Here is a 16,862-nt window from a genome sequence, read left to right on the forward strand (position 1 = left end):
ATGACCTAAAGAAGTAGGAATTTGTTTTTGTTTTTTTAAAGCCTCAAAAATGTTCTTAATGGAAGAGTGGCTGTCAGGAGGCCATTCTTACAGAAGGAAAACAGAACAATCTGAGGTAATAACAAAAGAACTGGACTGAAATATCAGTGGCAACAGATCTGATGGAGTGACGAATTACTTTTGTATTGTCTTGACAGTATACAGTGCCTAAATAAAGTTGTATTGAATGCTTCAAATTCTGAATATATACAGAAGAGGTCAGGAGAAACGTGCAACAGTGACTACAGCCATTTGTAACACGTGGCGGAAGCTTTGATGTGGTTTATGCTGCATTTTAGTCAGTGGTGTTGAGGATCTTGTCAAAAATGATGCAATACCATCTGGAAAGTGCAGAAGAGAATTGGGGCAACTGGGGGAAAAAACTGAAAAAAGACATGCCCAATTTTGTCTTTTAGCAGTGGCCGTAACCCTATTCCACAGTATTGACACATATATGTGTGCATGTTTCAATAAACTGCTGCACCTACTTGCCATTTTCCAACACTAAAACAAATAAGCTTTTTTTTTGTAGTGTAATCTGAAGGATTCAAAAGATAAAAGTCACACGTAAATATAAACCTGCTTTTATTAAGGAAATGTAATAAAATCCTTTGTACATGACCCCTCCACAGAGGTTCACTGTGTCCATACATGCAACTCTCATGGTTGAGGTACTGTTACAAATGAACTGGAAAAACTAAACCAAATCAGATGTCATTAACAGACACTAACTAAACCAGGGTCAATTTCGATCTGCAGTTTGTTTAAAACTATTACCAAATTCACATGCACTTTTTTCTGGGGAATAAAAGGATGAGAAAGTCTGATATACTAAACAAATGTAGGCATACATTGTTTGTAGCGGTTGTAGGTTCTTTTCCCCCCCACTATTCAGTATATAAAAATTTCACTTATACAAACAGACAAATGTTTCATTCGTTGCTCTTCCCTCAATGTACAGTTTCACCCCTCTGCATAATGCATAGACACAGAAAGCTTTTCACGACCAAAGAAGCTATGGTGTGTTATCATTTACCAACAAAAAAGAGATGTTGAGAATCACAGCTGCAGATACTGCGCTTACATGAGAACAGCTTCTAAAGTGTGTACAAAGTGTAAACCATAAGCTCAGTTGAACCATTTGAATGTTCGGTTTACATAAAAAGGGGTCACCTTCCTAGCCTCTAAAGTATTTATGAATCTTTTGATTTCAACAATATGGCATTAAGTGATCAAACACGGGCCTCATTTCAATAAAAGAATCGTTTCTTTTCAAAGAGTGGCAGCTGAAAGAAATGCACAAAGTCGATTCAAAACAAGCATCTAAAACAGATTCAGTCGTATGTGACGTCCAGCTGGCTTTGAAAATGACACCACCTAAGCTGTTTAAGATGACCACTAATTTCACATTATTGATATTTTCCGAGTAAAAACCTGGATTCACTATTGTCAGTTAAATTGATCTTAACCCTAGTGTTCGATGCTTGTCCTAGATATTCTGATACACTGAAAAAAAGCCTTATAGTAAAACAAGAAAATGACTTTACTTCACTAAATATAACATTTATCCAACTTAAGAGTTCACCACAAAAATATGTCTGTAAAGGATTCAAATGACTAAATAAGTAATCCAGGATTTTGATTTCAAATCATGGCTTTTTTTCTCTTTCTTCTTCTTCTTTAAAATAGAAAACAACTGAAATTACAACAGTTTGTTTGTCATTTGAAACAATGTTTTGCCCTACTTCCACAGATTTTTTTATTTATTTATTTTTTATTTTCAAGTGAATTAAATTTTTAAATTGCATTGCCATGATGCAGAAATGCTCCATAAGGCACTACGAGAGGCAAATCCCATGTTTCCAGAAGCAAAAGTCCTGTTGCAACATTGCCCTCTGTTAGTGTGATGGGTTCATAACCCAAAATGAGCACTTGTTGACTTGTAGGCTTGTGTCCAAGTTGGTGACAAAGAAGGCCGTTGCCTCCAGGACGCCAACCACGGAGTGTCGGGGTCACACAGAGTGGCAGTTTCCATCCAGGATCACCGGCGGGAATCGAAACAATTCACCTGTGTGAAGCCAGAAGATGTGCAAAAGAGAGTCAAATGAAAAACTGCCGTGTGTGGGTATTTCATTTCAGCTTATTTGATTCAAAAGCCAAGATTCCCCTGCTGCTTCACAAAAGTGAGTTAACTACAGAAAATTATTACTTCAGGCTCATCAGATCTGAGGGCATCAAACCAGCTGCAGTAGGTTAGGTAAACTTGATAAAATGTTCAATTTACTTTAGATACTAAGCTTGGTAATCAACAATCAGCTACAGATTAGAGTCAAGCAGAGTGAAATATTATAAAAAGAAAGCTGAGACTGAATTGAATGTGTGTTAAAGACAGACTGTATATAAAGGAGGGATGCAGCTAATGTGACATCAGCAGTGTTGGGATGTTTCTTAAAAAGCTGCTGAATTACTCATTACTCGTTACTTTTCTTAAAAGTAATGCAGTATGTTACCTAAGTACCACCTTGAAAGTAATTCATTACACTACCCGTTACATGTAAAATGACCTGAATCTTACTTTCAAAATTACCACTTAACAATATAAACCTACACTGCCACACCAACACAAATCTCTACTCCTATGAAGACACACATACATCCATCCATCCATGTCCTTCTGCTTATCAAAGGCCGGGTCACGGGGGCAGCAGCCTAAGCAGAGAAGCCCAGACCTCCGTCTCCCCAGCCACCTCCTCCAGCTTGTCCAGGGGAACACCAAGGCGTTCCCAGGCCAGCCGAGAGATATAATCTCTCCAGCGTGGGTCTGCCCCAGTGCCTCCTCCCGGTGGTACATGCCTGCAACACCTTACCCAGGAGGCGCTCAGGAAGCATCCTTATCAGATGCCTGAACCACCTCAACTGGCTCCTTTCGATGTGGAGGAGGGGAGTACTCTGAGCCCCTCCCGGATGGCTGAACTTCTCACCCTATCTCTAAGGGAGAGGCCAGCCACCCTTCGGAAGAAGCTCATTTCTGCCACTTTTAGTCGGCACCCACAGCTCGTGACCATAGGTGAGGATGGGGACATAGATCGACCGGTACATTGAAAGCTTCCCTGTTACACTCAGCACAACTTCACTACAATGGACCGGTACAGCGTCCACATCACTGCAGCCGCTGCACCAATCCATCTGTCGATCTACCGTTCCCTTCTCCCGTCACTCGTGAACAAGACCCCGAGATACTTAAACTCCTCCACTTGGGGCAGGAGCTCATCCCTGACTTGGAGTGGGCACTCGGTCCTTTTTTGGACCGAGGACCATGGCCTCAGATTTGGAGGTGCTGTTTTTCATTCCCACTGCTTCAAACTCGGCTGCGAACCGTTCCAGTCCGAGCTGGAAGACATTACCCGACGAAGCCAACAGAACCACATCATCCACAAAAAGCAGAGATGAGATTCTGAGACCAACCAAGTGAAAGCTTTCCACCACTTGGCTACGCCGAGAAATTCTGTCCATAAAAACTACGAACAGAATTGGTGACAAAGGGCAGCCCTGGCGGAGCCCAAACAACGACACGCATACGATTTTATTTTATTTTTTACAAGCCGACAACACAAAACGAATATGAAAACCAGCCCAAAAAGACACATTGTTTCCACTGTAGAAACAAACAGTAGGTAGAAACGGCCGTTACAAGCCTGACTGCTCATCACTGCTGCACCTGCTGAAGTTCAGGCTCTGGCTGCTGAGTGGGGTTAACATGTACTCAGCTTTAATATCACTGACAGACGAAACTGAGGAACACGGCAGACTCACACACTCCATTTTGACTTTGCTTTGCAGGAGCATTCACCCCCTGCTGGCCACTAATGTAAGTTTAGGAAGATTCACTTTTCAGACTTGGAAGCGTCCATCTTTTATATACAGTCTATGGTTCAAAAGGTTTCCAACTTCTCTTTTTTCAAACAAAAAAAAACCTCGAAGCAAGTTTAAAAGTTGAGAATCATCTGAAGACAAAACTTTAACATTTCACTTATATGTGACTTCAGTACATTTCTAAACAGGTTACGGTCACAGTAAAAGACATACCCTTTAGATTTTCACACTCTCTGTCCCATAGACGTTGTAGCCTTCACGGTACGTGGCAAAATTCTGGGTGTTTGCAGGAGGGGCCGGCTTAAAGTTTTGGGCATTCTTTGCCAGCTTCAGTCTTTTGGTTTCTTGCCGTGACTTATAGCAGAACTCTATCAAAGCCACGGTCATAGCCAGGCCAAGCCCTCCGACTAGAATATAGAAGACTCCTGCCACGTTGCTCAGGCTTAGTGCACTTGTCTTGTCCTGGGGAAGGTAAAGACCTCCGTTAAGACTTCTTTTAACTGGCACTTTGAGGCTGACCTCATACACACTAACATAAAAACCTACACTATATTTACACCCTGCTGCGCTATGACTACACAGAAACTGTGAGGAGGCTGCTAAATCTGTCTACAAATCCCTCTGAGGTATGGCTACCTAAAAATGAGAAAAGTTGGAGCAACTCAAATCTGTCTAGGTTCTAGTCTCAAGTTATTTGTGCTCTAAGTGGCTGTGAAGGTGAATGTAGAGAGACTTGCTATCTTTTGCCTGTTTTATGGTCTCTTTACGAGGCCACGTCTAGCGGAAGGCGGTCGTGGTCGTACAGGTCTACAATCCTCAGATCACTATCATAGCTGTTAAACTTAGCCTCAAAAACACTGCATATGTAACAATCAAGGTGGCAAGCTGTAAAGGTGAATTGAACCATTTTGCTGCTATTAAAAAAAGCCTAATATTGAAATTCATTTGTATGTGAGTTTTAACATATATTGTATAGTTCTAAAAAAAAAAAAAAAAAGGTAAATTCTGCTTTTTTGTTGACCTAAAAAGTACTTCTAGGATATAAATCTCTTAATTTTAATTAATTTTTAACAAAAGGTTCCTTACTCTGACACTCCATCTTTGAGACATGACTATTAAATACCATTTGACCACTTTAGAGCTCAGATGGTATTTAAAGGTCAGTTTGGACTTTGTCAGAATAAGGATGCCTTTGGGAAATCCAGAGAAACTATTTCACATACCAATGAATAAGATCAGCAATAAACTACAAGTCTGGGTGAAAAACAGCAGTATAATGGTTTCAATTCAAAACTTTATGGTATGAATAAAAAAAAAAACGTGTGTGTTCTCATGCAAAAAAAATTTTATTTATTTTAAAAATTGAGAATTGTCTACAAACAAAGAAGTTAATGTAATGAGCCGTGTTCAAAGTGTAGGTGTGTGTTGCACTGCGGTATGTGTAGGGCAAACCTAGTTTTGAATGTTTTCCATGTGTTGTTGTGTGCTTTCGATGTTTGCGTATGAACATTTAGATCAAAATGCATTTTAGCAATCAGTGTAAAAAGACCTGCAGCGACTGACCTTACTTCCAGAGTCCTTGGTTCCACATTCACCCTTATCGTACCACCATTTGTTTTTCAGCTTGTCTAAGATGCCTTGTTCACTGAGTTTCAATACTGCAAGGTTTACAGGAGTTCTTCACGTGGGAAATAACATAAATAACATTGTATTATGTTATTTTATGTTATTCAACTTTTTTAAAAACTACTTTATACTGTACAAAGCGATAGAGTAGGGTCCTGGCCAACATATCACAGATAGCAAGCAACACTGCAGTATATAGATAAAAATATGACTTTCATGATCCATGGCTAACCTAGCATGCCAGACCCCACCTATATCGCTTTGAGTAATCGGCACACACTGATCACAAGAAGAAGAAAAAAAAGATTTAAACTTGCAGAATAAAGCAGCTGCTGCATAGCTTTCAGGGAATGAAAGAAAACAGAGGCAGTAATTGCTGAGGGCACATTATTATCTTTTTGTTGTTGTTGTTGCTATGGGCAGCCTTTTTGAAGTTCAGCAAGGTGGATCTAACAGGAACCCTTTCCTGACTAACAGCAGTCCAATTCTATAAACAGCTATTAGGAGGCTAATGTCTCACAAAATCACCCCTTTTAACTCAGAGTGACCAATCACATGAGAGGAAACTATAGAGGGATCATGAAACGATCTTGATTTATTTGTTTACTTTGAGACTCGCTGACTCCAAAGGTCAGAGTCGTGATTTGCAGGGATTTTTTGTGGAAGACATTATGCTGCATTTCCTCGACTGCTAGATTTCCAGGCTTGTTTCCTTTCAGAAAATAAAGATCAGTGTATGCAATCCATCATCATCATCCAATATATTGCTCTCACCACTGTATGTGTGCGTGTGTGTTTTCCCCCTTGTCAAATACGCCTTGTGTTTTGCAATAATACATAAAAAATAAATGAATATTAAAAGAACAAAAGGGCAGGGGGCAAGGGATCTGTAGTCCTGATCTCCAAGAAGAGCACTTTGAAGGGCAAAGTTGAGACTAGTTTGTTTGAGCGTTGAACACTACAGAGACAAACAGCAGACGCTAGACGCATGATTATAAATGCAATCGAGTCAGAGCCAATTTAACGTCGGCAGTTAGGCAGAGTTTAATATTTTCCTCTGAAGCAGAATCATCAGGAATCATCCTACACATTTATATTTATAATTGTATTATCTAGAAGAAGCTTTACAGACACTATGAGGATGAACAACAAACCAAAGAAATCAACTTAAGAGCAGGCACAACTGCTACCAACTTAAATGATTTTCATAATAACTGTTTAAGGGCACCTCATTCTGCACAATACAAACACACTTTTTATGAAGCAACATCTAGTGGTTTGTATGTTGATTTTCTGGCTGTATTTATTCTCCACTTTGGTGCACTAAGAGAGGCCACAGCAGAGGTTCCAGTGGTAAATGTAATTAGCATAAACCGGCGAGCTGGTTAGGATAATGACTGGTTGTTATTGGCTAACATCTACCCTGCCTTGTGGCATTCTGGGTAGAATGATCTACTCCACTGAGCTGCTTAAAAAAAATCTGTTTGTTATAAATTATGAACATGATTTTTCATCCAGTAGGGGGAAAACTTCACAAGGTGGACTGCAACAGCCTGCTGGTCATCACATAAAGAGGTTCAAGCTCACCACCAGGTGGTGACCATGTGCTTTTAAACAACAGCCACTGCCCAGACTCACAGTTTAGAAATGCAAATGTATTTTCTGAATCTTTCCTATATGAATAAACCTAAACACAAAACGGATGCATCCATATCCAGCCTCTGCACAGAAGCACATTATTGAAGCAGCTGGAGGCACAGGCTTTTTTGGGCTATTTTATTGTGCTTGGGTTTGTAAATAGTTTGCCCCAGAGACACACAGTTGGCTGCATTGTGGTGTGTACTGCTAAATAACTCAACCTGTCATTTACTGTCAGAGAGACAAACACTGGGAGCTGTCCCAAACCTCTGAAGTAATAGCATTTCACGGCTCGCTCCACTGAGAGCGAACCCTAAACAGTTAAAAAGGGTGATCTATCAAACTGATTCACATTAAAGCAAACAGAGATCCAAATGGTCCAAATTAAACCGAAAGCCAAAAATACATCGCTGCCAGCAGTACTCACTGGGTTTAGTAATATGCTATAAAGGAAAATATAAGCAGCACTGCAGAATTAGGTACTTATATTTTAAACAGATATTATTTTTATATTAATTTTTTTATACAAACATTTATATTGTCAACAGTTTCACTAATTCAATTGAATGGTGACACATTTTATACACTATGTCACAAATGTGTTTCAGCAGATTTCCGATCATTATGTTTACAGACCAGCTTCCTGTTATGGGAGAAAGTGAGGATCGAAGGACACACTGATATCTGCTTGAAGCTATTAGAACTGTGCATTATATACCATTTCACCACTTTCTGCCAGTTATCTCCCTTATTTGTATTTATAATTCTTAATACAAAAGATTGTGCAGCCCACCTACATACTTGACAGCTTTCAACTCTCTGATTTGCTTAAATGTAAAAAAATGCGACAGTACTGTTACATGTCTTAATCGTTCAACAGCTGGCATGCTATAAATACTCAAAAATGTTATTTTAACGTGAAAAAAACAAAAACCCAATATGGTTCATTGTTATAGTCCACAGATGCCTGTTTTTATCTCACTTTTGATTGCCTAATTATTTAAAAGGGAAATTAATGATGCATCCGCTGTCAATTAGATTTCATTGAAATCTGTGATTATTAGGCATAATTTCCTCTAGGAATCTTAACAAATGTATGTGTAAACAGCCTAAATCTGTCTGCAGAGCCACATGTGAAATCTGTAGCTGACTTATGAAATAGGATTTTCATTGCATCAGTCCTTAAAAGAAGTATAAGCCCAACCCCCGTGACAAAGTGCGGGACTGAAAAAGAATGTAACGAACACCATTGCAACACCTGTTGCAATGGAATACAACATCTTACATTTGTGAAGCTAAATAATTAATCTCCAGCGTCAGTGTGCCTCCATCAAAGAGGTGTGGGTTCACTCCTTTTGCTTATGCTTGGTTCTGTGCTAAGACATGTGAAATTTAAAATTTCACAAGTTTTAGTGCTTTGTAGGATTTGATACAAATTTGCACAGGTGATTCTTTTACTGTGTGATTTAAGTGACCTCACAACTTTACCTTTCACACTCTCTGCAGGACAGGAATACAGAAAAGAGGGGAAAACATTCAAGACAGCAAAGAAGAACATAAAAAACTCGTGCAAAATCACTCAATACCAAAATAACCCACAGGAACAAATATAAAAGGTTTAAATTAGTTCAGCTTCACTGAATAAATTTAGAATATCTCAGAGTAGAAAAACATGAAAACATTTTAAAATATATGTGATATGTAGTCTATACATATACATGTATGTGCTGAATTTCATTTGAGGACTCCCAGTGATAACAGCAGTGGTCTTCACATACAATATATCTCCATATTATTGCTGAATTGCCAACACTGGTGTTTCTGAAAGTGAAACAAGGACAAAGAAATGTGGCAGTCCGGAGTGATACTGTTGCACTGATCAGCTGCTCTCTTTCTAACCGGACATAAAGGGACAGAGGACAGTTGCCAGTGAGAGGAGACGGTTTCTTTGCGTTACCCCCTCTGGCAGTATCCATATCCTGCTCACTCAGGAATGGGACGACCAGAGTCAGTAACAGGAAAGTTCGTCCTGTCTCTTCTCTCTTAATATGTCAAGTGTACTGTGGTCATGATGCAAGCTGAAGAGCAGAGGCAGAGATGGATCCAGAGTCTAGATCCTGGTGTCTAAAACAAAAGATCAGGGGCCTCATTTATGTTAAGTTTGTACAACTGATTTGATTAAGGGGGGGGGAATATATATATATATATGTCATCAGTGTCAATATTTGAAAAACACTGATGTGCAAAGAAAGGTTGCAGCTCCTCTGCAAAGTTTGAAGTGATGTAAGTTAGTATGCGCGTGCACACAGTATGAAAAAGCAAGACATGCTTTACAGTAATAATTAGCTAATGTCCTCTATTATCATTTAATTTCTCTTTTTTGTTTTAACTTAACAGAGAAAGTGAGACTACATAACCTTTCAAAGACAGTGTAATGAGCTTTGAATTACATCTAGTGTGAGTTTTATCATGTGACCGATAAACAAGAAAAGGATACATCATTGGCGTAACTTTGTGCTGAATATTGGGGGGTCGAAGATCTCGGTCGCAATAAATAAATAAATCTGGGTAAATTCCCAGATGATAAAACATGCAACAATTTTCCTGGTAATACCTGAAATGAGTAAAGAAAATCAACAGTCTATTTATGCAAGATAATTCAAGATAATTCATAATTTTATTGGGGGAGTTGTATTGGTTGGGTCTGATTATTGGGGGGGGGGGGGGGGGGGGGGGGGCGCGTAACCTCCATAACCCCCCCAGAAATTACGCCCCTGTGATAAATCCAGCATGTCATTGTCCTGTATGTGAGTAACTCTTATGGTTATAATAATGGGCTATTAAGGAAACGTTGCATAGTCTCACTTTCAGGGCTGAAAGCATCTTCACAAAATTCAGTTACACTTTTTAGCTATTACAAAACAGTAACTTGGTGAGAAGATGTAAGCACAAATCAAATCCTCTTGCACAAATGGAGCCCCTGGTCATATCTTACACTCTACCGTTGAAGGGTTTGCCAGGTCAGGATGGCCAGGGAAAGTTCTTTGACTGGCCTTTGATCAAGACCAAGCAAAGGTTTCTGTCAGTCTTACTCTGGATTTCAGTGAGAGGATGTCGGACAAAAAAAAAAAAGTTTGGATCATTAGTCGCCACTCTGTCATTAGAATTCTCACGTTTGCCTGCAATGCTTAGTCCCCTCAAGACAACGCTGTTTCCTGTGCCTGCCCTAGCGGTTCAAGCAGCAGATTGGAGAGTGCACGTACATTTTATTCACTCTTTCTAGCGTTAGTTTTAAAGAACATTCATGTTGGTCTGTAGATATAAAAAACAGAAGAAAAATTAAAGTTTCCATCTTTCATAACCACAGACCAAAAACTACTCTGTCACGAGCACAGCTTTACCCACTGCCTTTCCTACCTCCTGCGTCACATACCTCTGGTTTAGCTCACATTTTTTTTCCTCCTCCATTAGCCAAGCAAAGGGTTCCCAGTTGATCACTGTTGCATAATAAATAATAGTAAAGCCACAGGTAATGACGAGTAACTTCTAAACACGTGATTGGCCCCAAATGCTACACTCCGTGACGACAGCCTTGCCGATTACTCTGTTCTAGGATACCCGACTTTGGTGACATTGAGGCTGACCTTAGAGTCACCTCCCCCGCTGCCGCACTCTCCCTTGTCGTACCACCATTTGTTTTTCAATTTGTCCAAGAGGCCTTGCTCATTCAGTTTTAACACTGCCAGGTTAACAGCATTTCTTGAAACGATAAAACATAACTTGTAAGAAAATGAACAGGTCCGTGAGAAATCTAATATAGAATATTAGTAAGAAATAGTGATAAATATCAATGGTTCATAGGGGGAGCACGGGAGGGACAAATTGGTAAAGAATTTCACTGGTGTGGAAGGGTAAGAAGCATTTTTACAGCAAAGAAAACGTTAAATATTAGAGAGGTGGCATGGAGGGTTACATTCGTAACTGAAGTGTGCGGGATGGGGACATTCTGTCATTGATCATTTAGAAACAAGAACATCTAGCATGCAGCTTAACATTCATCACAACTGACAGACCAGCATTGTAACTAGCAAATTAATTCAAGAAATATTTTTAAAAGGAAAAGAAAGGGGAAAAAGAGAGGAGGGGGGGGGCACCACAGAAAGGAGAAGAAAGGAAAGCTGAGAAGGAGAAGAGACAACACAAACGAGAGGATGGAGGGAAAGTGGCACGTGCACACGTCGATGTGACTAATATACTGATAACCTGAAGAAACAGGAGAAAACAACAGACACAAACCAGATACGTGGGACAGGAAATCAAAAATGGCTCAATGTGTGTGATTCAATTCAGATAACTCATAACATGTTTCACTCGGAGATGCACTTGGGGAAAAAAACAAAGGGCTTAAGAAGAAGAGGATGAGAAAAGGAAACATCAGGGTAGGTGGAATACTATAACAACATGGAGGATATTGTTATAATATCCCACCCACCTTAATGCAGAGCCTTTTGGTGTGGCCACACCGTAGCCCTTAGAGTCGAGGTTGCCGCCCACTTTCATGGTGTCGCATGGCTTCCGCTGCTCTATGTACTCATTCATAGTGGATTCGAGAAGAAAGGCAAACTTGCCCTTCGACTTTCGTACCCGGGAAACCCCGTCTGGTGTTGTCTTGGCAAACACTGAGGGTTCGGCAGATTTCATGTACGACCACATTTTCTCATAAACTGCTATTTTGGAGCGCTGCATTCAGGGGAACAGAGAGAGAAGAGAGAGACAGTTAAGGTCAAGGTGCACAGTAACAACCATGAAAACAATCGCATGAAGCTGCTGGGAGTCCGAGTTACATGATAATATTGATACAGGTCTGGACTTTAAGTGTGGAGCCGGAGCCGCAAGGATGTTATCGGGATTTGTGCAAAATAACCGAGGTGTGGCAAGAGGCTGAAACTTCTGTTTCCCACACGTTTCTCATACTTTATTAGAACTCTGTCATCCAACTATAAAAAACAGCCAAGATATCAAAAACATTATATTGTCAACGTTTTCCCCCTCAGACACCTATTAGAGTTATTAGCTGCTGTATTTAGGGGGGGAAGACTCAAAAATGTAACGCTTTATTCTGGTCCGAGCTGCTAAATGAACAATTAGTGCCACCAAATATACTCTCAAGGCACCTCTGATGGTCTCTAATTAACAGGTTACACCTCAGTTTTCAATATGTACTCATGACAAGACTGGCAACAGTCACAAAGTGGCTGAGGGAAAGTTACAAGTAGTGAGTACGTGCAAGAGATTGACAGGTAAAATTGAATTGATTAAAACTAAACTCCCCCCATCCAAACAAAAAAAAAACAAAACACTGGAATGAAGAAACGAGCCATTTCAGCCAAAGGACAGCAGCATGTGGATGTGTGTGTGCAAACACTAAAGACGGTTGATGCCAGGAGTTGCGGCCAGTTTTCAAAGGCTGGAGGGGTCCAGGTGAGCTGTGTTAGCTGACGACCCTCCTATGCCGGCCAACTGCCCTCTAATATAGGCTAGGACCGCCTCCAAGACAGCGGGAGGGAAGTCACGCTCACACAGCTCCCTGCTCCAGCTCTATATTTAGTGCACAGACATGAGTAGTATCAATATTTTCATCTAACGCTCAGCAAGAAAGTAAGTGTATTTTCCAAAACTCCTAACTAGCTCGGCTCTGAATCGCAGGGAAGATAGCTGCTGCTGTGGTTATTTTCAGCAGCAGGTGTTTCGAGCTGTTACCACACCTGCTGTGACCTCACAGATCTCATCGCGTACTGAGCGCTGCACTAACAGACATGTGCTGCTTGTAATTCAGAGTGGATTTACCCTTTAAGTGCAAACGGTGCTGCAGAGGTAGTGGGCTCCTTGCCAGCAGCCTGAAGTCTGACAACCTGGCAGCTCAGCAGAAGTAACATGCAGCACATGTTTGGTATCAGTATCGATAAGCAGGAGTGACCTCCGCCACAGTTTATGTTCCTGCCAGCAGGTCACAGCTCATCACAGTCGCCGCCATCACGGTTGAGATTTTATTCAAATCAATCTGTTTGTACATCGATGCATGGATTGAATTTGCCGGTACTGTGCATATGTAGCTGTTTAGGTCATGAGCTACTGCATCAAGCAGCAGCTAAAAATATACTGAAAACTTAAGAACAGAGAGTTATTTTGCATGTTCACCTGTAAAACAGCCAATCTTTATTCCCTTTGGCTTACAACACTATATTATTTATTTATTTATTACTTTATTATTTATGGAATATTATTGTTATATATATGTTAATAGCACGGTGTGTGTCATATAATAGCTGCAAAGATAAAAGGTTAGAAAATGATGCATTAAAAAAAATCCACACAAGCTGCTTTTTATGTACCGTTTTTGAATTTTAGTGTGTGGAGTTTGCATGTGTGGATTCTCTCCAGATACTCCGGCTTCCTCCCACAGTTCAAAGACATGCAGTCAGTGGAGTTAGGGTAACTGTTGATAGTTAATGTCCCATAGGTGTGAATGTGAGTCTGAATTATTGTGTTATTGTTCAGAGGGTACCTCGCCTCCCACCCTATAGAAGCTGTGATGAGGCTCCACACACTCCACAAACTTAGTTGCAAACACTATGTATGCATGCAACACATTGTGCATGTGTTTTGATTTTGGAGCCTGCTTTACGTTGATGTGTTTAAGGTCAAGAAGGAACTGCATCAGTCCACCTGCACTTAAAAGAAGCTACAGAAGCTACAAAAATCTTTTTGAACTCCTTTTAAATCTCTAAAATGATTGGTTGAGTCAGGCGTCTGCACAGCTTCCCCCCCCCCCCCCCCCCCCTTTTTATTTATTTTTAAATACCTGAAAAATCAGCAGGTTGTCTTTTTTGTTGTTTTGGCTTTAGTGTTCAGTATGGATCAGTATGCATCCACACCAATTGTACCGCAAACACAGAAATAACACGAGTTGTGACTCACCAGGAAAACAAAAAAAGGGAAAAAAAACCTTTCTAGTACTTCTTCTTCACATGCTGTGCATGGGTGATCTGAAATACACTCTTCTTTGACAGTGTCAAGAACTCCTTTTGTAATGGCATCTTCTTTAACTTATTTGACCCGCTAACTTCAAGTCTGACGGCTTCACCTCTGTGGCCCAGTCAGCTGCCAGCTGGAGCAGCTACAGACATGCACAGCACGGCCCTACTCTGACACTCAGTACGCTGCTAAAAATGGCCAGCGAGAGGCTGATCGCTGGGCACCAGGGAGTAGGAGTACACAGCTGTCTACAATAGAGAGGAGAGGGGAAAAAAAACGAGGCTACATTAAACTGGGCTAATGCGACCTGCACTTGGCTGTGAGAGATGAATCTCAGAGGGAACTTTGGCTTGAACTCATATTTATTAACAGCGTCTGTGCGACCGGTTTGTTCCAGATTGTATGTTCAGTAGTCATGTGAGTCAGTCTTCCATTATTTCTATTAGGTGAGAGTAAATGAAAACATCAGAGTGAACTGACAAACTGTGTCAGCTCGGCAACGTGTACGGCAACATAAATAATTCACCAGATATGTAATGGATTGTGGGCTCGGGCTAGTAAGTGAATCATTCTTGACATATGCACGATTTCAGTTCAGTGGAGTGTTCATGTAAACACTGTTAGCATGACAATAATAGCTGATGACAGGTCTGACCATAGTGAGCAAACTGCAATTCTTCTCTGGGTTGCATGTAAATGTATGCTTGTCAGAAGTAGGCCGGTCATCTGTGCGGAAATCTGTGAAACTCCTCACGCTGTCAAACTGATATAAGCGCTGCGAAATCTTCTCACCACGGTGGCTTAACTGAGACAAATTATTCTCAATTAATTACTGGTGTAACCACAACATCGAGAATATGACAAGCTGGTCACGTCCTCCGGCCAGTGAGAAATTTGGGTTTACTGCCCGTCATCCATTCTGAAAATGAAGTAGTCCTTCTTCCAGCAACCAGTTTGTCTTTCAGCAGCTGACAGAGCTAAGAGTGACTCATGGCCCTGAGCGTGTCTGACACGCTGCTGGCATCTCAAAACGAAGACAACGGGCCAAAGCAAAGCATGTGCACTCTTTTTGGTGTTTTTATATAGTGGCGTTCAATATTTAGTTACATGCATGGTTAAGGATATAATTACAACTCATTTACTGTATGTTCATGATCAGTGGAAATAAATTAAGAAAGCAACCAAACAGAAGCATGGCTCATTTAGCACAAAGCTGTTATTAAAATGATCTTTAATATTGCTTCGCTCATGCGCTCGTTCCCCACTCTAACATCTGATCACTGTACACAAGACAGTGAAATGCAACAAGCTAAATTTAGTTGGTTCAGTTCACCATACTCTGTAAACTGTTGCACACTGGAGAGTGAAGCTCAGGACAGATTATGTGCAAAAATTAATCACAAAATATCCCAATACCTATAATATATAGCAGATTTTAATAATTTCTGTAAAGAGGTGAAGCTAACAGTGGTTTCTCAAATCTGGCCACCTGAGCCTTGTGCCAAGAGTCAATCCTCTTAAACCTCTACGTTAAAATTTCAGAACTTCACAACAATAATAAACATATTTACACCTCATATATAGAGTGGCTTTGATCTCTCGCTATATAGCCAGCAGCTGTACAGGGAGGTAATACTTCTTATGGTTTAACTTGTTAAATTGAGAGATCATTTTGCAACTGAATGGGGTCAAGTTGGCGATTACATGAAATCTGCTTTTGGTAATATGGTGATTAATTGTGACAAATCTGCAATAATTGCAACTCTGTTGCTGTCTGCATAGAAAGAAATTCCCATTAAGTACTTCCATTCAGAGTCGAGCCAAAAATTTATAGATTTGAAACTGAAATTCATAAATTTCTCCACAAATGGTGATGTAGTGAAAAATGGCATGGCAGCTACTTTCTACTTTCTAATTTTATTTATATAGCGTCAAATCACAACAACAGTCGCTTCAAGGCGCTGTTTATTGTAAGGTAGACCCTACGATAATACATACAGAGAAAAAAACCCAACAATCATATGAGCCCCTATGAGCAAGCACTTTGGCGACAGTGGGAAGGAAAAACTCCCTTTTAACAGGAAGAAACCTCTGGCAACAATACTTTTATAAAGGATTCTAACTAGAATGCAACCACTGAATTGCAAAGAGATGCACTAATCAGCACAGGATGACTGATTGCAGCATGTTAGCAATCTATCCACCTTTGTAGATTAGACAATTATTTGTAAACATTCGCCAATCTGTCTCAGAGAGACTGACTGATTGGAGACAGGTTGTGTCCCACAGACAGTTCAGTACCTTGTTAAACAAGCTTGCTATAATCAGCATAAAAAAACAACACTATCATTCAATTATGGTCTCTTTTGTGAACAGTTGTTCACAAACCAGTCTGTGACATTACATATGGTTTTAATGCTTTAATGAACTTTAACGATACTAGTAAATTTTTTTAGGTTTGGAGAGAACCAAGCTGTACAGTAGCTGTCTATTCATACTAAGCTAGCTTCCTAATTAGTCCACAAGTAGCAAATAGGTGTAGTTCCAAAAATGTCTCCAAAAATGTTTTTACTTATCTTTTTAAATATTATACATATTTATACAACTCCATATACAATGGAAGGTTTAAATGGCAGAATGGCAGAAAGAAA

General features: G+C 40.2%; 1 protein-coding gene across 4 annotated transcripts in view; it reads right to left on the reverse strand.

Annotated features, from left to right (window-relative positions):
* Positions 1–607: 607 nt before the first annotated feature.
* The window catches only part of LOC146699958 (glutamate receptor 3), a 78,437-nt gene continuing 62,182 nt past the window's right edge, over positions 608–16,862 (reverse strand). For 3 of the 4 annotated variants that reach the window (XM_085469908.1, XM_085469906.1, XM_085469907.1), the window contains 4 exons: positions 11,669–11,916; positions 5,476–5,590; positions 4,126–4,374; positions 608–2,107 (listed from right to left, as the gene is read on the reverse strand). In XM_085469908.1, the coding sequence (XP_085326034.1) occupies positions 4,129–4,374; positions 5,476–5,590; positions 11,669–11,916 (609 nt within the window). In that variant the 3' untranslated portion in view covers positions 608–2,107; positions 4,126–4,128. Of the gene's footprint in view, positions 2,108–4,125; positions 4,375–5,475; positions 5,591–11,668; positions 11,917–16,862 lie in introns of those variants that run through there. The other variant, XM_085469909.1, reaches the window with a different exon arrangement.

The sequence above is a fragment of the Copadichromis virginalis genome, linkage group LG10 (genome assembly GCF_057382275.1).
Source record: "Copadichromis virginalis isolate Kocher_CV1m ecotype Utaka linkage group LG10, C_Virginalis_male_GT1.1, whole genome shotgun sequence".
In the NCBI taxonomy this organism is placed as follows: Eukaryota; Metazoa; Chordata; class Actinopteri; order Cichliformes; family Cichlidae; genus Copadichromis; species Copadichromis virginalis.